At 39.3% G+C, this 24,584-nt stretch overlaps 1 protein-coding gene across 3 annotated transcripts in view; it reads right to left on the reverse strand.

Moving 5' to 3' along the window:
• Positions 1-691: 691 nt before the first annotated feature.
• The window catches only part of LOC133404856 (centrosomal protein of 164 kDa-like), a 43,634-nt gene continuing 19,741 nt past the window's right edge, over positions 692-24,584 (reverse strand). For 2 of the 3 annotated variants that reach the window (XM_061681290.1, XM_061681289.1), the window contains exons 9-27: positions 20,759-21,643; positions 19,249-19,370; positions 17,388-18,017; positions 16,023-16,154; positions 15,109-15,295; positions 14,914-14,997; positions 14,682-14,804; positions 12,912-13,055; positions 10,683-10,766; positions 10,541-10,609; positions 10,207-10,466; positions 9,928-10,086; positions 8,808-8,955; positions 8,623-8,727; positions 4,860-4,962; positions 4,421-4,759; positions 4,246-4,312; positions 4,050-4,151; positions 692-1,665 (exon numbers count right to left, since the gene is read on the reverse strand). In XM_061681290.1, the coding sequence (XP_061537274.1) occupies positions 1,569-1,665; positions 4,050-4,151; positions 4,246-4,312; positions 4,421-4,759; positions 4,860-4,962; positions 8,623-8,727; positions 8,808-8,955; positions 9,928-10,086; positions 10,207-10,466; positions 10,541-10,609; positions 10,683-10,766; positions 12,912-13,055; positions 14,682-14,804; positions 14,914-14,997; positions 15,109-15,295; positions 16,023-16,154; positions 17,388-18,017; positions 19,249-19,370; positions 20,759-21,643 (3,840 nt within the window). In that variant the 3' untranslated portion in view covers positions 692-1,568. The remainder of the gene's footprint in view (positions 1,666-4,049; positions 4,152-4,245; positions 4,313-4,420; positions 4,760-4,859; positions 4,963-8,622; positions 8,728-8,807; positions 8,956-9,927; positions 10,087-10,206; positions 10,467-10,540; positions 10,610-10,682; positions 10,767-12,911; positions 13,056-14,681; positions 14,805-14,913; positions 14,998-15,108; positions 15,296-16,022; positions 16,155-17,387; positions 18,018-19,248; positions 19,371-20,758; positions 21,644-24,584) is intronic. The other variant, XM_061681291.1, reaches the window with a different exon arrangement.

Below are 24,584 nucleotides of genomic sequence, written 5' to 3' on the forward strand. Positions count from 1 at the left end.
ATATGTGATAACACAAGACTTTTAATGACAGTTCCCTTAGCTTTTAATTGTAAAATATTTGAACATCTTTTTAATAATTGAGCAATTTCTACCAATTTTATTTCTTACTTTATCGTGTTTAGCCCATGATAATTTACTTCCCACAATTATCCACAGACGTTCGGTTTCTTGACCTTGATCTACTGCCACATTACTTATAAATAGGTTGTTTTTGCTCATTCATTCACATAGCTTGTGTCCCAAATAAAATACATATTGTTTTACAAGCATTAAGCACTAATTACTTGTTGGTTATTCATTCCACGACTGTCTGGAGTTCCTGATTTATGACACCTCTAAGTTTGTGTATAGTTGTTTCTGCTGTGTATAGTGTTGACTCATCCGCATACATTGATATCTTAGCTTTTTGTAGTTAACGGTAGTTCATTAGTAAATGTTAAAAAAAAAAAAAAGAACTTAAACTACTTACCTGTGGAATCATTCCTTCATTCTGGGGTGGAAATAAACATCTAGTCACATTTTCGTATGTATTAAATTACATCCCTTCTTACAATTATATGGTACAAAACAATCTTATTTGCTGTATAACTATCTATGCACCAACTGTAAAACGTATTAATTTATCTTAAATATGTTGTAAGGCAGAAAAATGCAAGGTGATACACAAACTGTGAGAAGAAACCAGTTTTTCAATGTGACCTTTTACTCCACTGGAATATGCTCTGTACAATAAGTGATTCATATTCAGCACATATATGTCCAATTCCGAATTTAAAATAACTTTGTTTACATAAAATGCAAAAATATACTAATTACATAAAGAAAATTGACTTATGGAAACATTTAATGTACAAATATACAAATACGTAAAGCTCGCAACTACTGATAAGGTGAAGTGGCTGCAACCTAATGAGCAGTCATTTGGGTTTTAAAGATTCAAGCGGGGAAAATATAATACATGCAAGTCTCTCACAAAAAAAAATTACAGAGACAAAATTATCATCAAACATCAAGAACAACTATAAAACACACAGAACACAGAGCGTCGTGCTTGAAAGATTGATTTTGTTGTTTTGTTTTTAAACAGAAAAAACCATGAAACCATGACTGATGACCTTTGAGGGCCTCGTTTCAGTTTTCTGACATATTAAGTAAGATTCTTGCTTGAACAATGAGAAGGAATCTCTGGAAATTATTGATTAAAGCCTGTGTCCAGCACAGGGATTTTGCTTCTAATGCAACCACATTGAATAGTTGGACGGGTAGAAAAATGACACATCAGTAGCAACTTCAGGTACATGGCCATCTCTAACAGTCTAAATAAATAAATGCAGGCCTTTTTGTGTCTTGTCGTGGACGTATTTAGTCAAAAATAGGAAAAGACTTTGATGGAGGCTGTGTCTCCGACCGATAGCACCAGATTGCTAAAATTCACAGAATAAACAAATTATTTATAGAACTGAATTACTAGTGTCACATTTGACAAGCATTATGGCAGTTGGGCTGCCATTTGTTCTCCAAAGTCCTCGGAGAGCAAGCCCAGTAGGACTCCACAGTGTGTTGTGTCATCAGTAATGGTAGACTCTGATCTGGTCCTTGTCATCCAGGCCCAGCTGGACAAGGTTGCTCTGGGAGGACGAAGCCTGATAGCGGGTGAAGAGAGGTCTGAATCACTCAATTAAGGACACTTACAGTTCCCACAACAGTTTTGTTTCTTACTTCCTTTTTTTATTTATTTAAACCTGTCCTGTTCGGCCCCCTGGTGGATCTGTCAGTATGTCTCATCATGCCGGAATCGTTTTGCTGTGCAACAGGAGGGTTTGATGCACTGTACGCCCCCTGTTGCAATTTGTGTTGTGATGGATATTTGTTGGATATGCAGTCACGCCGAACAAAGTTTGAGAGTGAACAGAAAGTGAGAAAAGAGTAAACAGAGTAAAAGCAACAAAAACAATAAACAACACTAAACAGCTATAAAATTACATTGGAGTTTTTCTATACGTGGACTGGGAAGGCATTGGTTCATCCTATGTCCCTTTCATATCTGGAGTGAATTTTTTGAATTTTTGATTGATGATTTTTAGCCCTAGCTGGATTTACACTATTTACACATTTAATTTGTATCCCCTTGTGGCTTTATTGAGATATGTCCCAACTGTTCAAATAGCCAACTGCTTTTCAAGTTACAGTATTCAAGTTACAGGGCCCCCCAATCATAACAGCGTTCCTAATCAAGCTCATAGAATATTTGCATTTGCTGCTTTTGTAGCATTGACCTTTACACTTTGGGGAGATGCATGAACATTGTATCCCTAAAACAGTACAGTTACTTCAGATTCCACGAATTAGCCCCATGAATGCATCTTGGTACAGAAATTGGAAATCTACTAGGGCTGCACGATATTGGGGGAAAAAAATGACATTGCGTTTTCTTTTTGAACCTGAGACATATATTGCAATGTAAAATAATACAGGATCAGTGTTGTGATAGTTCATTTTCTACGCGAAGTAGTTCAAAGTTCAGTTAATTGTTCGAAAAACTAACTAGTTCAGTTCATAATTCAAAATTTTGAACCAAGTTCACCAGTCCAAAAACGAACTAGTTCACATTCCCCCCCAATGTGTAACTTTGCATTCCTCGCAGCTCTGGCTGACTATATTAAGAAAATAATTTATCTATTCTTATGACAAAACAAAATTCCATATTGTGATTGTAGTGTTTTAACAAAATCATTCCGATACAAATACCGTAATTTCTTGTGTATAATGCGCATTTCCCCCCCACCAAAAAATTGGCAAAAGTCAATACTGTGCATTATACATGGGTATAGGGGAAAATGAAAAAGCTGTCACATTTTATAAATCTTTGCCGCCATCTAGAGGTTATGAAAAAGCTGTACAGTTTAATTCCAACGTCATCGCCTCCTAGAGGTTATGAGAAAGGTGTAGCCTACACTTTCATTCCAATATGACAGGGGTACGACTGCATATACTGTATGTGCGGTTGTGCTGCTAAGTTTACATAGCCTGGCAGAATTTGTGAAATATATATATATATATATATATATATATATATATATATATATATATATATATATATATATATATATATATATATATATTTTTTTTTTTTAAATTTATTTTTTTTTTTTTTTAAATATGACTGAACAACAACCATCATAACCATCATTTATTTCTTTATGGTTATGTTTTGTTTAATGATAATGCTTTTCTGAAATGCTTGACAGTTTAATTTGAACCCCATTAAAATAAAATTAAATGCGTTTCGCCTAGCCCTTCATGTTTTCTTTAAAGAATTGTACCCATCTTACAAATTCTGCCTGAGTAATCAAACATATGAGCACAACTGTGTGTTTTCCTCATTTACCAAATAAAAGTAAGGCTGTGAATTTCAAAATGAGAGCAAGGAAATAAAAAATAAAAAAGTAATACATGTTCAAATAAAGTGCTTAACTTCACAAAAATTATTTGAAAAAAAACAATGTTTTTATTATATCGGTAGAAGCAAAATCATACATTGTAAAAATGCATTATACATAGGTAGAAGGGTTTTCCAGAATTTTGGGGATGCGCATTTTACATGAGAAATTATGGTAATCATTTTATTAATAATAAATGTTTACAATTATGTACAGTATTACAAAATACCATATTCACTCCCATTTATGCAGTGTCCCTGAACGCACCTCGAGCACTCAAGCAGCTGCCGTGTGCCTGCCTAGTTTCATTCTGAATAGCGAAATACGAAATGCAGAAATCTTTTAGTCTTTTGAGCATGTCCAAACCAGTCCCTCTGCTGGACACGTTTAATATTACAGTTGATTAATTGTATATGACAGTACACCGACATCGCAGCAGACCCTGCGATGTGACCATTCCGCACACGTACATCGCTATGATGATGCTCCAACAAAGTATGATGCAGCCCTAACTTCTACGAAACTGTTATTCCTGATAAGAGTGTCCGTAAAAGGCCATAAGAAACAACCACGCGTCGTTAGTTACAGAATGTGTGCATAAAAGGATACATGCTGCTGTCTTTTTTTCGCATCTCCAGCCACCTCTTGTTGCTGTCAATCAGTTTCTGCAGTCTACGGCCATCCACTTTCACTGACTTTTGAACGTGCAGGCTGTGGGTACACACAAAGTGTCGTGTGTACATTTGACATGACTGAAAGAAGCGATTCTAGAAAATTCTGCGATTAAAGGCACAGACTACTATACCTAGCAGGAGTATAGGATGCATGTGATGTGTATGTCCTCAAGGTAATGGAGTTGAGTGCTGCTGCTTCTGGGGAACAACCAAAACAACAACAACAATAGTCAACAGTTTAGGCTGAACAAAAACAACCACTACCCGTATCAAACAAGTGATACAGAATGGCTCTATTGTGTTTACCAGGAAAGATCTCTCTCCATCTGCGGAGAGTGACATCCTCAGAAGATCTCAGTCCACTCGTGATGGAGCTGTCCGGGTAGGTAGTCGTTCCAGAGCCGCCTTGGGTTGATGACTTCCAAAGTGGGTTAGGTTGGCCTAAAGAGGTTGGGCCTGGAGCGGGTGAAGCGCTTGCAGCAGGTGTGGAATGAGACAGGGTTGCGGGGAAGCCTGGGAGAGATGTGTTGCTCTGCTTCTGGGCTAATGAGCCCAGAGCACCTAAAACAGTGTTGAGCTGGCCTGAGATCTGCTGTTGGGACTCTGCTAACTCCTGGACTTTGGCCAAAAATGTCATGCTGCCTCCTGATGAGTGAAAGGATACAGAGATGAGAAGAGGAAGAACACATTTAGTCAAGATACTTGTTATTTAAATTTTTATGGGCAGAAGACCATTGTGTGTCACCTGTCACATCGGGTGCGTCAACAGTGCTGCTGAGGTCTGAATCTGTTACATTAAAGGTGACCTTCCTCTCTCCAGCCAAAAGCGACGCACCCTGAAGGAATGGCTGTAAAGGGAATAAAGAAAGAAAAAGTATTCAGTGAGAGCAACATGCTGTGGTTATAAATCTTTTTACACAAAGTACCACCTTTAAAAAAAACTCTCCAAGTACCACCACCATAAATGACATTTAAATAGACCAGTGTAGGACACCGAAGTAGCTATCAAAAATGAGACACCTAAAAAGTATATTGTATATTATTGGAAGCCACTGTAGCATTATGCAGTTTGACACAGCACTTACAAATAGGAAACTAAAAACTGTACTGAAATAATGATGCAATTATAATGTATTGCACAAAAGCTAAATTAAAAGTGTACCTAAATAAAAGCTTATAAATCCATTCATCCATCCTTAATACTGCTTATCCTGGTTAGGGTCACTAGACACAGACAACTATTCGCAACATCACTGAGTGGGAACTGAACCCACGCTGCCCGCACCAAAGTCAGGCGAGTGCACCACTATATCATCAGTGACCATCTAAAAAATCAACAGTTCTAATAGATTCAATGCAAATGTATCAGTCTGGACTTTCCTGAGGGAGTGATTCTTTCATGTACCACTAGAGGGATCCCTGGTATAACTAGTGGTACTAGTACCATACTGAGGAAAAACTGTTCTGGAGTGCTCTCATGCAAAGGGCTTGGCTCACACCTCCAGCAGCACAGTAAAGAATTTCAACAATTCCTTTGATCAGGATTATTTAGGCTTCAACTACCATGCTGCACAACTATAACACATGCACAACCCCAATTCCAATGACATTAGGATGTTGTGTTAAACAAATAAAACCAGAATACAATGATTTGTAAATCAAGTTCAACCTAGATTTAATTGTACACACTACAAAGACAAGATATTTAATGTTCAAACTGATAAACTTGATTGTTTTTAGCAAATAATTATTAACTTAGAATTTCATGGCTGCAACACGTTGCAAAAAAGCTGGGACAGGGTCATGTTTACCAGTGTTACATCACCTTTTCTTTTAACAGCATTCAATAAATGTTTGGGAACTGAGGACACTAATTGTTGAAGCTTTGTAGGTGGAATTCTTTCCCGCTCTTGCTTGATGTACAGCTTCAGCTGTTCAACAGTCCGGGGTCTCCGTTGTCGTATTTTACGCTTCATAATGCGCCACACATTTTCAATGGGAGACAGGTCTGGACTGCAGGCAGGCAGCCCGGTCTAGTACCCATACTCTTTTACTACTTGCCACGCTGTTGTAACATGTGCAGAATGTGGTTTGGCATTGTCTTGCTGTATGAAGCAGGGGGGTCCGTGAAAAAGACGTTGCTTGGATGGCATCATATGTTTCTCCAAAACCAGTATGTACTTTCAGCATCAATGGTGCCTTCACAGATGTGTAAGTTACCCATGCCATTGGCACTAACACAGGCCCATACCATCACAGATTCTGGCTTTCGAACTTGGCGTCCATGACAGCCCCGGTGGTTCTTTTCCTCTTTGACCCGGAGGACACGAAGTCCACAATTTCCAAAAACAATTTGAAATGTGGACTCGTCGGACCACAGAACACTTTTCCACTTTGCATCTGTCCATCTTAGATGAGCTCGGGCCCAGAGAAGCGGGCGGCGTTTCTGGGTGTTGTTGATAAATGGATTTTGCTTTTCATAGTAGAGTTTCAAGTTGCACTTACGGCTGTAGCGCCGAACTGCATTTACTGACATTGGTTTTCTGAAGTGTTCCTGAGCCCATATCCTTTACAAATTGATGTCGGTTTTTGATGCAGTGCTGCCTGAGGGATCGAAGGTCACGGGCATTCAATGTTGGTTTTTGCTGCTTAGATGCAGTGATTTCTCGATTCTCTGAACCTTTTGATGATATTATGGACCCTAGATGATGAAACAACTGGGGGCAGCCGTGGCCCAATGGTTAAGATCATCGCCTGCCACCGTGGGGGACCTAGATTCAAAACCCCGACTTCTTCTTCTTCTAAACAAATCCCTAAATTCCTTGCAATTATATGTTGAGGAACATTGTCCTTAAACTGTTCGACAATTTTCTCACACACTTGTTCACAAAGAGGTGAACCTCGTCCCATCTTTGCTTGTGAATGACTGAGCAACTCAGGGAAGCTCCTTTTATACCCACCTGTTCCCAATTAGCCTGTTCACCTGTGGGATGTTCCAAACAGGTGTTTGATGAGCATTCCTCAACTTTTGTCAGTCATTTTTGCCACCTGTCCCAGCTTTTTTGGAACGTGTTGCAGCCATAAAATTCTAAGTTAATGATTATTTGCTAAAAACAATAAAGTTTATCAGTTTGAACATTAAATATATATTGTCTTTGTAGTGTATTGAATTAAATATAGGTGATTTGCAAATCATTGCAATCTGTTTTTATTTATGTTTAATTGGAATTGGGGTTGTATAATATCAGGAAAAAAAGTCATTGGCTGATGCTGAGAACTAGTGCTTTTTTTTTGTTTGTTTGTTTTTAAACCAAATGGATGGATTATTATCCTTTATTGACAATTTGCTGCAGGAAATTTCCAAGATTTTCCAAAATATTGCTGCCCATGTACTGACTAGAGGTAGTATAAGACATCACAATTCTTCAGTACTAGATTCACTATGCTAGCTCTGACCTGAATTTAAAATCCTTGTCCTCTCCTAAACACCATCTAGTAGTCAGGTACCATTTTTCACACACATACACAAATGTTGCCTCCACTAATTAAAATAATTTTATTGTCTTTACGGGCACTACCCCCCACATGTGCTAACCAGTCGGCCACCGTGCCACCGTGTTTATGGGAATCTATGACTATTTTTTCAGAAGCACGTTTGTGAAGTTACACATTGATTTTGGACGAGAAGGCCTGGCTCTCAGTCTCTGCCCTAATTCATCCAAAAGTGTTCTATAGGGTTAAGGTCAGGATTGTGCAGGCCAGTCAAGTTTATCCACATCAGACTCTCACATCCATGTCTATATGGACCTTGATTTGTGCAGTGATGCGCAGTCATTGTGGAACACGAAGGGGCCATCTCCAAACTGTTCCCACAAAGTTGGAAATTTCCAAAATATTAGCCCCTGAGCTCCAGTGAAAGGAACTCTGAGTGCTTCAGGATACCAAGAGATTTTGGACATTCAAACAGTTGAATGATTACCCCTTCCTGTTCCAACATGTCTGTGCACCAGTGCACAAATCAAGGTCTATGAAGACATGGATGAGAGAATTTGGTATGGATGAACTTGACTTGCCTGCAGAGAGTCCTGCCCTCATCCCGATAGAACACCTTTGGGTTGATTTCGAGTGGACAGTGACCCAGGCCTTCTCGTCCAAAAATCAGTGAGTGACCTCACAAATATGCTCCTGGAAGAATGGGAAACAATTCACATAAACCCTGTTGAAAGCCTTCCCACAAGAGTTGAAGCTGTTACAGCTGCAAAGGGTAGATCAACATCATATTAAACCCTATTGATGAGGAATGGAATATCACTTAAATTGATATGTGAGTCAAGGCAGGTGAGTGAATACATTTGACAATATAGTGTAATTTTGGTCATTCTAACTGACCTAAAACATGAAAAGTTGAGTCTGATTTGAGACACAGTGAAAAAAAAAAGTGTGTCTTTTAATATAGTGGATATAAACGTCTCGTTTCAACTGTATATGATATGATACTCCGGGCTAACCTCCTCAGCTATAGAACTGTCGAGCTGCTTAAGTTGTTCTTTTCTACAGTTGAGAGGATTTCCAATCTTAACCATCTCCTGCAGTTCAGACACATTTCTTGCCTCCTGACAAGAGAAAGGAAATACAATAAGACAGGGTGTTTCTTTAAACATGCAATGAGAATATGGATTCCACCACTTCCTACCGTCTGCGGAGTTACCCTTCCATCCATCTTGGATTGCTGTGTGGAATTGCTCTGGGCCACATGCAAAGTCTGTCTTTGCATTAGTCGGTTGCTCTCCTTCTCTAGGAAGATCTTGGTCTTTTGGATGGATGAATTCAATCCACCAAATCTGAACAGACAGGTGTGAAAACCTGTATTAATGTTGTGAACTTTATAATGTCTTGATTGAATAGTCTTGATTTTCCCCACAGCAAATTTTTTATTTTTTTTAATTAAAAATACTAAGTAATATCAGAAATACTCAGCAAATTCTGATATGAATTGGCTATTAGTGAAAATGACTAATTGGTTTCGAGTTGCATGCAAAGCCCTATTTGATGCAAGGATTGTGATGTTTGCATGTTCTGTGCCTGTGTGGGTTTTCTCTGGGCACTCCACATCCCAAAAACATGCATTGTAGGTTAATTGACAACTATAAATTGCCCGTAGGTGTGAATGTGAGTGCGAATGGTTGTTTGTTCGTATGTGTATGTCCTGCGATTGGCTGGCAACCAGTTCAGGGTGTACACCGCCTCCTGCCCGATGATAGCTGGGATAGGCTACAGCACGCCCGCGACCCTAGTGAGGAGAAGCGGCTCAGAAAATGGATGGATGGATGGATTGTGGTTTAAAAATAATAATAATTCATATACACATACACTCCCCTCCAAAAGATTTTAAACAGTGAGGCCAGTTTCTTTAGTTTTGCTGTAGAGTGAAAACATTAAAGTTTTACTTCAAAAGGATGAATATGAGACAAGAAATTTCAGAATTGATTTAATGGTACAATCTTGACATCTGATACATGGAACGTAAAAGATGGCATTTTCAACAATAACCACGTTTTCAGGTGAGATACAGGATAAAATAAAAGCTAATCATATTCAGTTGCAAATCCTGCTTGCAATAACTGCTTATTCTTTGTTGATTTCAAACCCCAATTTTGTTCAGTCTACAGCAAAAATAAATAATTTACCTCATTGTGCCATTACTTCTAGAGGTGAGTGTTAATGCTCAATGCTGGCATAAAATGTTAGACTTTCACCAATGAGAGTGATCAGAAAGTCAATATATGAAAAAAAAAGGCATCTACTGTACTTACTCAATGTTGTCGCCGTTACTGTCAGGTACAGTGCAGCGAAGCGGGTCCTCCAGGTCATCTACATGTAGTGATGAGTCTCTTTGGCCACTGGGGGGCGACATCACCTTGTTTTTGACCATGTTTTGTCTGATGGTACAGCCCCCACATATTTCCAACTCACTAGGAGGATACAACAAGACAAATGCTGAGGAAATTCTCATGTTTTTAAATTCCAGCTCCCAATTTGAAAATAACTTCATTCTCAATTTCATGACTACTTCTCTGGACATTTCAGTGTACCTGACTCTGCGACTGAGCCGGTTGCATCTTTCCTCCAGAAGGGCCACCTTGCTTTCCAGTCGCTCTTTTTGCTCCTTCGCCTTCCTGCCTTCCTCTCTGACTTTGTCTCGCTCCTCCGTCAACCTCTCCTCCTCCTGCCGGGCCTCATTCCTCTCCTCCCGCACCACGCGGAGGAGTTCTCGAGTGTGAGATTGCTCCTCCCTCATTCGCTCCAGCTCCAGCTTCAGCTGTTCTCTTTCCAGGGTAACTTTGTGTAAGGCCTGGACACACATCCAATACAATATTTATCAATATATAATTTACTTTCTTTGTCTACATAAAAAAAACTCCCAACCCCTGTCCGTTTGTCTACATCTTCCTCTTCTTCCCCAAGTATCTTCCTCTTCCTCTTCAGATCCGCTGTCTAAGAAGAGACAATATTAGTCCAAACCCAGTTGCTTTGGATGTATTCTGATGAGTTCATGAGCAAATAGTACCTTGCTGGACAGCATTTCTTCCTCTCTCTTCAGCTCTTTTGCTCTCAGCTCCAACTGACTGATCAGATCCTTAAGTTCTGATTCCTGCAGGAAGAGTAAAACGATCTGAAGTAACTGCGCGCCGTTTGTAACCTTGAAACATGTATTTACTAGGGGTGGGACTTCATCAGATTTATCGTGATTAATTACAAACAAATGAATTAGTTTTTAAAAAAGTGCACTTTAAAGTGCATTTTGTGTTCCAAACAACGCAGAACCTTTGTCAGTGCACGATTTCCTGGTACACCGATTAGACTGATGTACATGTCAGAGCTCAGCTACCAAAATGGAGGAATTAGATGAAACAGCAATTCTTGGACTGATGGGCGGCAAATTTAACAAAAAAAAAACAAACAAACAAAAGAACAAAGTACCCGATGGAAGCCTTGATAAGCGTGGTTTTGTTGTTGTGCGTAGTTGTGCAAAAAGGAGTTTTCATACGACCGAAGCACTTAAACCCACGCAAAAACCATTTAAAGGCAATACTGTTCAACAAAAACAGTGCTAAAATGGCACTTTAACGTCAAGACCGTTTAATTTTGGCCAGGGATATTTTCTATTAGTTTTTCTACTGTTTTGTATTGAAATGCAATTAGATGCATTTTTCCAGAGTTGACAATATTCCTTTCTGTGTCAATTATTTGATTAAGTCATCCACTAAAATCAATTTTAATTCAATCATGTTGCTTTTAGGACGACTATTGTTGTAGAATTCAAAATGCGATTAATTGAGATTAATTCATTACAAAGCATCTAATTAATTTGATTTTTCAAGTAGTTTAGTTACTATGAACTCAAAGCGAGATAATATGAGGAAAACTATGCACTGATCGCTCACTCACTGTGTAAAACTGTATTGTACACCTGAATTATCCTGAGCAATTGGGTTGATTTCAGGCGGTGCTTGGGACTGACATAACATTTCAAGGTTACGAACAGCACACAGTGAAGTAGTGTAATAATGAGCATCCCCAAAGTTGACCTCAAAATTCTGGAAAACCCTTCTACCCATGTATAATGCATTTTTACAATGCATGATTTTGCTTTGACCCATATGATCAAAAGTAAGTATTTTTTAAAATAATTATTCTGAAGTTAAGCACTTTATTTGAATATGTAATACTTGTTTTTATTTACTTGCTCTTATTTTGAAATTCACAGCCTTACCTTTATTTAGTAAATGAGAAAACACACAGTTGTGCTCATATGTTTGCTTACCCAGGCAGAATTTGTAAGATGGGTACAATTCTTTAAAGAAAACATGAAAGGGCTAGGTGAAACGCATTTAATTTTATTTTAATGGGATTCAAATTAAACGGTCAAGCATTTCAGAAAAGCATTATCATTAAACAAAACATAACCATAAAGAAATAAATGATGGTTGTTGTTCAGTCATATTTTAAAAAAACAACAATATTTCACAAATTCTGCCAGGGTGTGTAAAATTATGAGCACAAATGTACATACAGTATATGCAGTCATATGTACCCCTGCCATATTGGAATGAAAGTTTAGGCTACACCTTTTTTATAACCTCTCGGTGGCGGCATTTTAGAATGAAAGTGTACACCTTTCTCATAACCTCGAGGTGGCGGTGACATTGGAATGAAAGTGTACAGCTTTTTCGTAACCTCTAGATGGCGGCATACATTTATAAAATGTAAAAGCGTTTTCATTTTCCCCTATACCTATGTATAATGCGCACTATTGACTTTTGACAATTTTTTTGGGGGGAAATGCGCATTATACACGAGTAATTATGGTATTTGCCTCGTGGCATAAGATTCCATAATCATGGCACCCATAAGCGAGTAGACGCGATGTTTTAAAAGTTTTAGATTAGATTTAGAGAAACAGCAGCTGATAAAGAAGCTATGCACATTTAAAATATAACAGAATGTTTTGACATCTTGGGTATAGTTACGATTTAATTTCTGCATTAGTGTAGGTTAGTGATAGACTACGGCACATTCCGACTTGCATACAAATTCCCGTTACGTTGCCGCAGTAGGAACGGAACCCAGTTGTCAACCAAGGAGCCCCTGTAACACCTTTTGCATCTGACATTAGTGTACCGATCTCGCGGTCTCTGATACCCTGACTCTTTAAATGTCTTTCTTGTTCAACATTTTCTTTAAGCATATGACACAGGTTGCATTCATATCAATGTATGAGTCAGACTGATCTTACCCTGTGTGAATGTGTCAGTTGTGCCTTCTCTATCTCACTGTCAAGTTGCTTGCGCAGTCTTTCCAGCTGTAGAGCATGTGAGGCCTGAAGATGGTCTCTGTCAAACTGCTGAGTTGTAAGGAAGCGGTCCCTCTGGATACTTTCCTGTCATAAACAAACACACAGATTCAAATTTGAAAGTTGAAAGCAACACAAAGTTACTGCAGCTCATTCATGGGTGTGTCAGAAAAGGTCCAGGACTGGTGTCACAAAGGATATACAGTATTTCAAACCCAAACTGCAAACTTCAAAGTTTTCACCTTCAATGTGAGCCAGACAATCAATCAGACCGTTTGCTTTGTTAGGTGTGCAAAAAGAGGTGAGAGTTGTTGCAGAACAACTCGTGGCTGATTACAATGCCCTGAGCATCCAAGAGTTCCTGGCTGAGAAGAACATTGCTGTGCTGGAATAAAACTCCCTTCTAACTCAACCAGGCTCAATTTTTTATTTTTTTTTCGTTTTTTTATCTCAAGGGGACTCGTTTTTAGGATGTGGACGACATTAAGATGGCCATGATGACGGCGCTGCAGATGGTCCCCCAACAATCCTCCCAGGAGTGCATGCAGGTGTGGCAGAGAAGGATGGGAAAGTGTGTTAGACTCCAGGGTATTACTTCGAAAGGATAATCTTGTTGTTTGTAGTTTTTTATTTTAAATATCTTTTGTGACACTATTTGTGGAACCATTACGACATCTCTTATGTATGGAAGCCCATTTTCTTTTTTTCTCTCTACTTTTTAAACCAGAGCAGGCGTTTCTGTTTAAAAAAAAAAAAAAAAAAAAAAAAGAAGGCGCACGTTCCCGCCAGGGCTTTTTTTTCTTCTTCTTCTTTTTTTTTTTTTTTTTTTTTTTTTAATATGGGAGAAGCTATTTTCTATGCACGCTCACCAAAGTTGGTTTCAAATTTGCTGAACAACATTTGGACAAGCCAGTTAAATACTGGGAGAATATAGTCTGGTATGATGAGAGTGAAATTGAACTTTTTGGATGCCATTTGGAGGAGAAATGGCACTGCACATCACCCTAAAAACACCACACCAACAGTGAAGTCCGAAGGTGGGAACATGATGGTATGGGGCTGCTTTTCAGAAAATGGTAATGGTAAACTTCACGTTATTGAAGGAAGGATAAATGGCAAATGTACGGAGACATTCTTGACAAAAAACTGCTGCCATCCATGAGGATGATGGAAATTAAACAAGGGTGGACATTTCAGCTGGATAATGATCCAGAACATGGTGCCAAAAAACTGTCATTTGATTTCAGAGAAAAAAAAAAATAAAGCTGCTCGAATGGCCCAGCCAATCACCTGACTTGAATCAAAAATCTTTGGAAAGAACTCAAACTCAAGGTCCATAAAAGAAGCCCACGGAAACCTCAAGATTTGAAGACTGCTTGTGTTGAGGAATGGGCCAAAATCACACCAGAGCAATGTATGAGACTAGTTTCTCCATACAGGAGGCATCTTGAACCTGTCATTGCAAACAAAGGCTTTTGTACAAAGTATTAAATAAATACTAGTTTTCAATACTTTTTCCCTGTGTAATTTCACATTATTACACACAACTTAATTTCTGATCTTATTTTTCTACTTTCTTTGTATGTATGGATTACTTGGGTTGTTCCCAACATCTGGTGAAATTTTCATGTCAATAGCATCTTTGGAAATATATTTAGTTAGAAAATGGTGACGTGTTAAATACTTATTTCACCCGCTGTACATCCTTCTAACCTCCTCCAGTTGTTTCTCTCTGATGATGTTCTGCTCTCGCCTGTGTTCCTCCCTCAGCTGTTCTAGCTTCTTCTCATGGTCACGTTGCACTTCCTCCCGGACTTCCAGGAGCAAATCAGACAGCTACACAGGAAAAGCATGAGTCAGTGTAAAGCTTTATTACAGTGGAATTTACTTCCTGTAGAGTTTCATCGACTGGTGGGAAAAAATATGTAAAACTGCATGGACTAACCTCTCTGTGGTACTCTGTTAGTTGCTGTTCAGGCCGTGGACCAATCAGCTCCCTCCTCCTCTCTGTGCCAGGGAACTTTTTTAACTTTACCAGACAGACAAAAACATACAGTATATAAATTATCATAATAATGACTTGTTGTTGTTGTCATTGTTGTTTCTTTCATAACAACAACAAAAAAACACCAACAACCACCTCTTGTTTAAAAGGGTTTAATTTCTCTTCCTGGAGTTTCTCTCTCTCTGCTTGCAGCTTTTCTTCTGACTCAGCCTTCAGACGCTCAATGTCCAGCCTCTTTTGAGCCTCCAACCGGTCACGCTCGGCTGCCTTTTCTTCTTCAAGTGTAATACGTAATTCTTTTAACATGGCTTCACTGTCCTCCCTAAACATGAAAAAATAGTTATACATTAATAGTGTAATTTTCGTTCATGTGAGTATTCAGTCTGGTTAGTAAATATGGCACTATGCACTCACATCAAACCTGAGTTGAGTGCGTTAGATACTGAAACATTTGTTTTTATTTGCTTCTTCTGTATGTTGGTCGTCAAATACAGTATGTTAAAGTGACTCGCCTGGTCCACGTCGCAGTGAAGCTTGGGCACCACTGAACTTTCCTTTATTTATTAATTTTTTTAAATTAAATTTATTTCATATACACAAACAAAACATACGCTCTCCTTTAAAGTGTACTATGGCAGAGTGGCGTGCACGTCAGCGGTGTACACGACAACACATTTGCAATGTAAGGTATTTTCATATATAAAGTTTTTCCAATTGGATTTAAATTATTTTCACAGGTCGCTGGAAAACTCCATGCTCCGTGATTTAGAGCCAGCCTCAGACTTCAATGAGTCACCCCTCTTCGGTGGTTGTGCACAAATTCGCAGGTTACGCAAGGTGGGTGTGTCATAAGGGACAGAACAATGCACATAGTTGGAAGGTGCGTTACAAGCAAACGGGAGAATATGGCTCTTACTGCACTGTGGGCTGGTCCTTTTGCTTAAGTCCCACCTTCCTGCAAGGTTTGACTGCGACAGATGAATTTGTGTTTTTCCATTATAAAACCACTGCATGCAGTAGCTGCTCCCATACACCTTTGTGACTCTGACCTGAGCTCATGAAGCTGCTTCTCTCTCTCCTTCAGAGCAGACTCTTTCAGTGCCTCCAACATCCTGTCAGACTCTTTGTTTAACTTGACTTCCTCTTCTTGCCTCTTGGACAAAAGATGCTGTTTCAGAGCCCTGATGAAATAGACAAAGTAGTACCCATAACAGATTTTAAAGTTGATTGTTTTAACAGAACGCCCGAGCACGCCCGCAACCCTGGTGATGATAAGCGGTAAATGGATGTTTTAACAGCAAATGTAATTTGGGATCAATATGTACATTGCATGTATAGTGTCATATTAAAGGTCGAGTGGCCTGAAACATCTTGGATTGGATAGCACTCAAAATTAACTAAGTTCTTGATAAAACAATTATAAAAGATTGAACAAATATTTTCAACCTGTTAGAGGTGATGTGTAGCATGTACCAATGCCTAATGGACCGCTAGTTTGCTTTAATATCATTGATGATTAACATATTTTTGACACTGTGGAAAATAAGACCTGTCCAAAAGAACACTCACAAATTGCACCATCCCACGTACAGTTAAAAGAATCTCAGTGGGGAAGTAAGACAGAATATATGTGCATGAATGAGATCGGTGGAGAGGGAAGGCTACAGGGAGAAGAGATAGTGAGGGTGAAAGACTTTAAATACTTGGAGTCCATAGTCTAGAGCAGTGATTCTCAACCAGCGTGCCGGGGCACGTTAGTGTGCCGTGAGCCCTCTTCAGGTGTGCCGTGGGAAATTATCAAATTTGACTTAATTGCTCAAAGAATTATTTATTTCCAATAAATAATGTATCTTTATTCATCTATTTATGCCAGTGAGGAATAATGACAGACAGAACAAATAAATGCTCTTGGAAGTACATACATTAATTAATGTATCCACTTTTTGTGACACTTTTGTTTGTTGGTGTGCCGTGAGATTTTTCAATTGTAAAACATGTGCCGTGGCTCCATAAAGGTTGCAAATCACTGGTCTAGAGCAATGGTGAGTGTGGTAAGGAAGCGAAGAAACACATCCAAGCGGGTTGGAACGGGTGGGGGAAGGTGTCAGGTGTTTTATGTGACAGACGAGTCTCTGCTACGATGAAGGGCAATGTTTAAAAGACAGTGGTGAGGCCAGCCATGATGTACAGATTAGAGACAGTGGCACTGAAGAGACAACAGGAACAGAGCTGGAGGTGGTAGAAATTAAGATGTAAAAGTTCCATCTCAGAGTGACCAGGCTGGGTAAGATTAGATTAGCTCTCTCGCACAGAAGATTTTTGTTTAACAAAGAGAGGATGTTAAAAAACAAAGAGTCATGAAAATGTACAATGCTCATGAGAAACCCTCTGCCAATAGTCATAATTATACCTACCTCAGTTTTTCTTCACTCTCTTCTCGAAGCTTCTCCTCCTCCTGTTCTTTGCTTCTCAACTCCTCCTGGAGGAGACACTTTCTCCTCTCCTTGTCTTGCATTAATTGGTCCTTCTCTGCCTCCTCCTCTCTCTTCAGCTCTTCAATGAGGAAAGATATTCGCTCCTCCTTCTTTCTTTTCAAACGTTCCTTTTCATCTTCTTCCTCTCTGCTAATTGTCTCCTGGAGATGAAATAACCTGCTGTTCTTCTCCCCCATTATTTGCTCTTTGCTCTCCTCCACTCCCCAAATGGCATTCCCACTCTTTCTGTCTTCCTCCTTGCTCCTTGCTTTTTGACTTATTTCTTTTTCAGTCTTCCTCAACTCACTTTCTTCCTCCTTTTCATTTTTCCAGATTCCAAAGTTTGATTCTTTCTCCAATGGAGTCACATAATTCTGTATGGTAGTTTCTGCGTCATTGATTTGAGAGCTGGAAGTTCGGGACAGCCGACCTCTAGATGTTTCAGGCCTGTGTAGATTCAGAGCTGAGCTGCGACCAGTTGCTGTTTGTTGGTTTTGAACACTTGAATGGTGGACCACAAGTCTGTCTACTTCAGGAGATGATTTGTCTTTATCTGCAGGCTGCAAATGCCTTTGGAGAAAGTGCAATTTTAGTGTTAATTCATTAAAAAAACATCTGATTCACAAAAAATCTGATTGTTATTAATTTATCAGTTTAAAACAATCTAATTATTTACTATATTACTGTACTTTTAAATTATAGGTTCATTGTCAAGTAATGTAGCAGCGGTGAATACCAATTCGGTTCCGGTCCCTGTTATGGCTGTCTACATCGTATATGACAGTATTTTCCTCTATAAACACGTATTCATTTGCCTGCTGTTTTGCTCTTCAAAGTTGGCTAATATCCGCTATAACGCGGTTCCAGCCAGACCAATGTGACAAGTGTACTGTACCACACAATCACTTATTTTGGTGTTTTGCGGCATCATGTGATTGTTTAGCAATTAGCATCGTGTACCCATTTTGTTTTATCTTCCGTCCTTCGTTATTACGATACTTGTCCAAAAGTGTAGTTCATTTGCTGTCATGGAGGCAATGATTAGGGACATATCCTGCGCTGACAACGGACGCCAAGCGAACGTTCACCACTGTGGCTTGGCTTCGTATTTAGCCGCGTTAGCTGTAGCTCGTAGGTAGCTGGAGCGCATAATAGCGTGCAACAAGCATCCCGCCCCGAACAGCGGAAAGCAGCGAGGGTGGGCGACAATAGGGACTCTCTGATTGGGCTAGCAGCTGCTAGCATGATGACGGAAAAGCCACGCGGTTCATAATTCAGTGTGACATGCAAATTTGAATTATTACAGTAAAAAAGATGTTCATCTTTGTTATGTGTGTTTATGTTACTAGTAGTTTGTTGCATGTATGTGTTATTTAAAAGTTATGCTTATTTCACATTTGTGGTTGCTTTTTGGCACTATGACATTATCAATCCTTGAGTGTAAGGTATGTGTAATAAAGAAACCTCCCAGGCAATTCAATTAAATAGTCAGCAAAGCCCAATAGGGCATTGATTGCTAATCGTACATGAGTCTTTACTTTGATGTGTACAGACTTGGGTGCCAGCCATCAGTGATCAACATGTGACATGTTATGCATCAGACATGTTATTTCAATATTTTATTTCAGTGAAAAAGCCCTTCACCCCGAAACCAAAAATAGAATTTTGGGCTATCTTCGGCAGAAACATTTTGGCGGCCGAAATTTCAGTACATCACTAGTCGAAACACAACAAAGTAGCTGGAGTCTGTATTCAGTACAACCTTTAACAGTATTCCATAAACAGCATGGAAACAACTAACCTCTTGGCAACCTCGCCCTTTATATACTTATCCATCTCATCTTCCACATCTCCGTCATCATTGTCCTCAAATTGACTCACAGGGCCAGACAGATCATTAAGGTCCAAAACCTTTTCTGACATCTTTGTGAGACAAAACAGAAGTAAATAGCTTATCAAACACGTTGGTCCAGTACAACTGGTATTACTGCTAATATAGTAATAAGTGCACTGTTCAAAACTGTAAGCAAGCAACCAACAAAAAGATTATGGATTGCAGGCCACAAACTATTTTCCTGCCCATATTCTTTTTTATTTTTCTGGATAGACACAAAATCCAGTTTTCTCCAGTGTTACATTTGACATTTAAGAGCAGGTTCACACTGAGCACACGACTAATACAAATTAGTCATGAGTTAAGATTAATGCTGCCTGCAATATACTGTAGCATGATGATCTAACGGTTAGGCCACAATTTGTAGATATTTATTGTTCTAGCAATGCTATAATGACCAACTAGAACAGGGGTGTCCAAACTACACAGCACAGACTCAAAGAAACATTTGACTTTGCCCGTGTCGTTTGCATGGCAGGAGAAAAGATTCTCATCTCTCATTTCCTTGTTTTCAACCAATCACACATCACTTGGTAAGATGTGATGCCAAGGTCAGCTTAGTACGGAATGCTCATGTTTTGGTTCTAAATGTGGAGATGTGATTCTGCTGCTGCTCAGTGAAAGAGTAAGGTACAGATTTTTCTGTGTGCGGCCTTAGAAAGAAAAAGTTTGGACACCTCTGAAATAGAACGTCCCTCAATATAGCACAGACCTTTGCCGAGGGTGAGCTGTTGACAAAAGTGGGGGAGAAAGTGAGATTTTGTTCAGGGAAGGGTTAAAAAAATAAATAAATAAATAAATAAAAATATATATATACTTAATAAAAAGTCAAGTGAGTGGAGGACAGATGGGATTTAAGTCACACTGAGACAGTAGAAATTACGATAACTTCACATTTATGGAGGATGAACCCTCCTTAATGTCATCGCCCATCGCTGGCATCAGTGTTGCAATTACGCACACATGCAATCATCTACTGTGTATGTGGACACATAGATTTGCTGCTTTTATCAAATACACACAATCACAAAAGCAGTGTCTCGAGAAGCCGTACAGGCAGTACGGCTCCCATGCATAAAAGCTGCAAATGCTATGTTTTTTTTTTTTTTTAATGTATGCTATGTCAAATCAACAAGTGTGGCCAAAACAAAGTGAGCATGCATGCAGAAAACTAGGCCAACTTAAACGACAAAGGATTTGGAGTCCTGTGTCTGATCCAATATATGACATTTATAAAAAAAAAAAAAAAAAAAAAAAAAAAAAAAAAAAAACCTAAAACATGAACAGGCAAATTGTCTGTCTGTAATCCTAAAGACTGGAGTTGGATTTTGGGAACCAGCACCGCATGCTTACTGTGGAAGGGTAAGCTTGCAACATGTGAGCAAAAAGCACACAAAGATTTAATAGCAAACCCTACCTCTGCAGGAAGGAAGGCTTTATTATTCACACTGTCCATCTTGCCAGGTTTCCTCTTTTGGTGATACACTTTAAGGGCACCAAGTGTTGCCTTCTTCCCTTGGAGGGCAGATTGAGCTGTTTCCATCTCAAAACACTCCATGGTCTCCTCCTCATTCAGAGATGCTGATTCAGCCTTTTGGCCATCTGATTCATCTTTAAACTCTTTTCTCTCCCACTGTGTTTCTCCATCACTGGCTACACAACTCTCCAAAACTTCATCTTCATCATCTGTCAACTTCCTCTGGCTCAGGGAGCATCGCTCCAAATCTGCATGACTTTCACCATTTTCTTCCTCTCCTCCATCTTGTCCACCATAATCATCTGCAATTATCTTATGCACAACTCCCTCATGGTCACTTTCCTTCACATCTGTGTCATTATTTTGAGAATGCTCAATGAGATTATTGCATTCCTCTTTCTCTTGCAAATCTTTTTTCTCCATCACCTCTGCACACTCCGTCATCTCCCTGTCACAGATCTCATCATGCTGGACTCTTTTTTCAGGTCTGCCATCTTTGTCAACTACATTCTCCCAATTCTCCCTAGTCTCCCTGTCTTGAAAAAAGTCTATTCCGCCACCATCTCCCTTTCCTTTCTTTTCACTCTCATCATCACTGGATTCCCTTTGCTCATTTTCTAGAGTCCCGTGACCCTCCCCCTGCTCTTGGTGGATATCACCCTCATCCCCTTTTTTGTGTCCACTTTTCTCATCTGCTTCCTCGTATTTATCTTGGGCTTGTTTTTTGTCCTCTCTCTCCTCAAAAGCCTCGCCTTCTTCGATCACAGCCTCATTGAGAAGGTTTCGAACTGCCAGAGGGGACACGCGGTGGCCCCCCAATGAGTCCTTGGTGGAGGTAAACAGTCGATCCATTCCAAACAGATACAAGGAAGAGAAAAGTAGGAAGGGGTGGTGAGGGAGGCAGGCAGACAAAGACAGGTCAGGTCAGATCAATATAACACACATGCAAAGATAGTGGCAGTGATAATCTTGAGAAATACAAGCAGGAATGACAGATGGTGTTTTGCAAGACATGAGAAAGCAAACAGTCAGTATGCATGGAAAATATAAAACAGACAAAATAAACATGCATATTACTAAAACAATTAAAATAATTTTCTCAGGGAAAACTAAAATGTACATACCATAGAATTTGGTCTCTTGAGCGCACCATTATATAAGCCGCACCCATTAAAATATTCAATATTTTTTTTAATTTTAAGTTAAAAGGGGTGGTTTGCAATTAAAAAAAAATAAATAAATAAATAAATTTAAAAAATCAGGCTTTGTCATTTGTTTGTTTGTTTGTCTGTCAGTGTAAACCTGACAGTAGTAAATTTGTAAATTGTTCTGTGGAGGGGGGAAAAAAAAGAAAATAAATAAGCCCTCTTTGGCCCCCCCATCTTGTACTTCTAATATAATTTTTAAGAAAGAACCGCGCCCATAACCTGTCACCTTGGGCTTCAGGACTTTTATTGAAACAAAGACGTAATTTACACCTCCATAAAATAAAAAGATGCCCATCCCTAGTTTGCCAACAACTGGGCATAAGATGAGCAAACAGAAGCAGAGCAAGGGACCTCTGGTAGCTGAGGATTTAAAAGCTATGCGGTAGTAATATTTCTCCTCAAGTTAGTACATTTATCACCTTTTTTTTATATTTAATTGATTGTATATTTCAAAAAATAAAACGTCAGACCGATAACATGTAGCGTTATAGTAACACTCCATTACAATAAGCCGTGTTAGCAACATAGCAGTTGTGGCTAACGTCAGCTTGTTTACAGTGCAAACTACGTATAGTGCACGTCTCAAGGTTTTGGTCTGAGAGAAGTGAGGACGTAGTGGTGTCACAATACCAAAATTGTGACTTCGATACGATACCTGCACAAAGTACCTCGATTCCGGTACTGAAACGGTACTACAGCAAAAATCGAAAATATCAGCAAAAGCAGTGGAATGAAAACTGACAAAACGACAAATACTTATTATTATTATGATGATTATTATTTATTTTATACTTTTTTTTCTAATTTACTTTATAGAACACTTGCAAACAAACTGAACAATTGAGCAAAAAATAATGTCCAACATGCAACCTACTCTTTGGACAGTTCTTTTGCTACTTTAAAGTTCTCTGCCAGGAAAACAAAGGTGTCTGTTTTCCTCAGACAGCCTAATGCATCTCGGACTAAAGATGACACCTGACGTGCTGAACACTTGCTCTGAAGCACAATGTGCAAGGACTGGCATGGTGATTGAGTGTTTTTTCCACCAGGTGAGTGGGTATTCATTCCAGTTCTTCATATAAGAATAATTCTCTTCTCAGTTTGATCCTCATCTCCAATTGCATCTTCTGACTCCTCCCTCTTTTGGCAAGGATAGAACGATACAAAATAATTTCAGTCGCATTGAAGGTCCCTCCCGAAAAGCACGGCGGTCTCGATTATTCGAAAATGGAAGAAGTTTGGAACCACCAGGACCACTAGATCTGGTCTTCTGACCAAGCTGAGTAACTGGGGAAGAAGGGCCTTGGTCGGAGTGGTGAACAAGACCCCAATGGTCACTAAGGTGGAGCTGCAGTGTTCCCTTGCGGAGATAGGAGAAACACCAGAACATTGCTAACACACTCCACTAATCGGGCCTTTATGGTAGAGGGGCCAGACGGAAGCCACTTCTCACGAAAAGGCACATGGCAGCCCGCTTGGAGTTTGCCAAAAGTCAACTTAAGGATTCTCAGACCTGCAGATACAAAATTCTCTGGTCTGACGAAACCAAAATATAATTTTTTGGCCTGAATTGGTAGTGTCATATCTGCAGAAGAAGAGGCACTGCTCATCACCTGGCTAACACCATTCCTACTGTGAAGCACGGTGGTGGCAGCATCATGCTGTGGGGTTGTTTTTCTGCTGCAGGAACTGGGCGACTTGTCCGTATATGAGGTAAGATGACAGCTGCCAAATACAGATAAATTCTTCAAGAGGACTTGCTCCAGATTGCTCTGGATCTCAGACTAGGGCGTCGATGCAGCTTCCAACACGACAATGACCCAAAGCACACAGCCAATATAAAGTTAATGTCCTTGAGTGGCCCAGCCAGAGCCCGGACTTGAATCCAATCGAACATCTCTGGAAAGAGCAAAAAATGGCAGTCCACCGACGCTGCCCATCCAACCTGACTGACCTTGAGAGGATCTGCAAAGAAGAAAGGGAGAAAATGCCGCAAAGCAGGTGTGCCAAGCTCGTAGAGACATCCCCGAGAAGAGTTGAGGCTGGGATTGCTGCCAAAGGTGCTTCAACAAAATATTAAGCCATGGGTGTGAATACTTAAGTACCTATTGTGGTTAAATGTTTACATTTTCAATAAATTTGCACAACTGCCTGAAAATATGTTTTTACTTTGTCATTCTGGGATATTTGATGTACATTTTTTAAAAAGAAAACTATACTCAAATCAGCTTGAGAATAAGTCTGTAACAGCAAAATGTGGAAAAATTTAAGGGGTGAGAATACTTTATATACAGTGGGTACGGAAAGTTTTCAGACCCCCTTAAATTTTTCACTTTGTTATATTGCAGCAATTTGTTAAAATCAATTCAGTTGATTTTTTTTCCTCAGTAATGTACACACAGTACCCCATATTGACAGGAGGAAAAACAGATATTATTGAAATCTTTGATTTATTAAAAAAACTTTTTTTAAATATCACACAGCCATAAATATTCAGACCCATTGTTGTGATACTGTTCATTCCTAAAATGGTTATACACCTTCATTGGAGTCCAGCT

This window comes from Phycodurus eques, chromosome 7, assembly GCF_024500275.1.
Source record: "Phycodurus eques isolate BA_2022a chromosome 7, UOR_Pequ_1.1, whole genome shotgun sequence".
Classification (NCBI taxonomy): domain Eukaryota; kingdom Metazoa; phylum Chordata; class Actinopteri; order Syngnathiformes; family Syngnathidae; genus Phycodurus; species Phycodurus eques.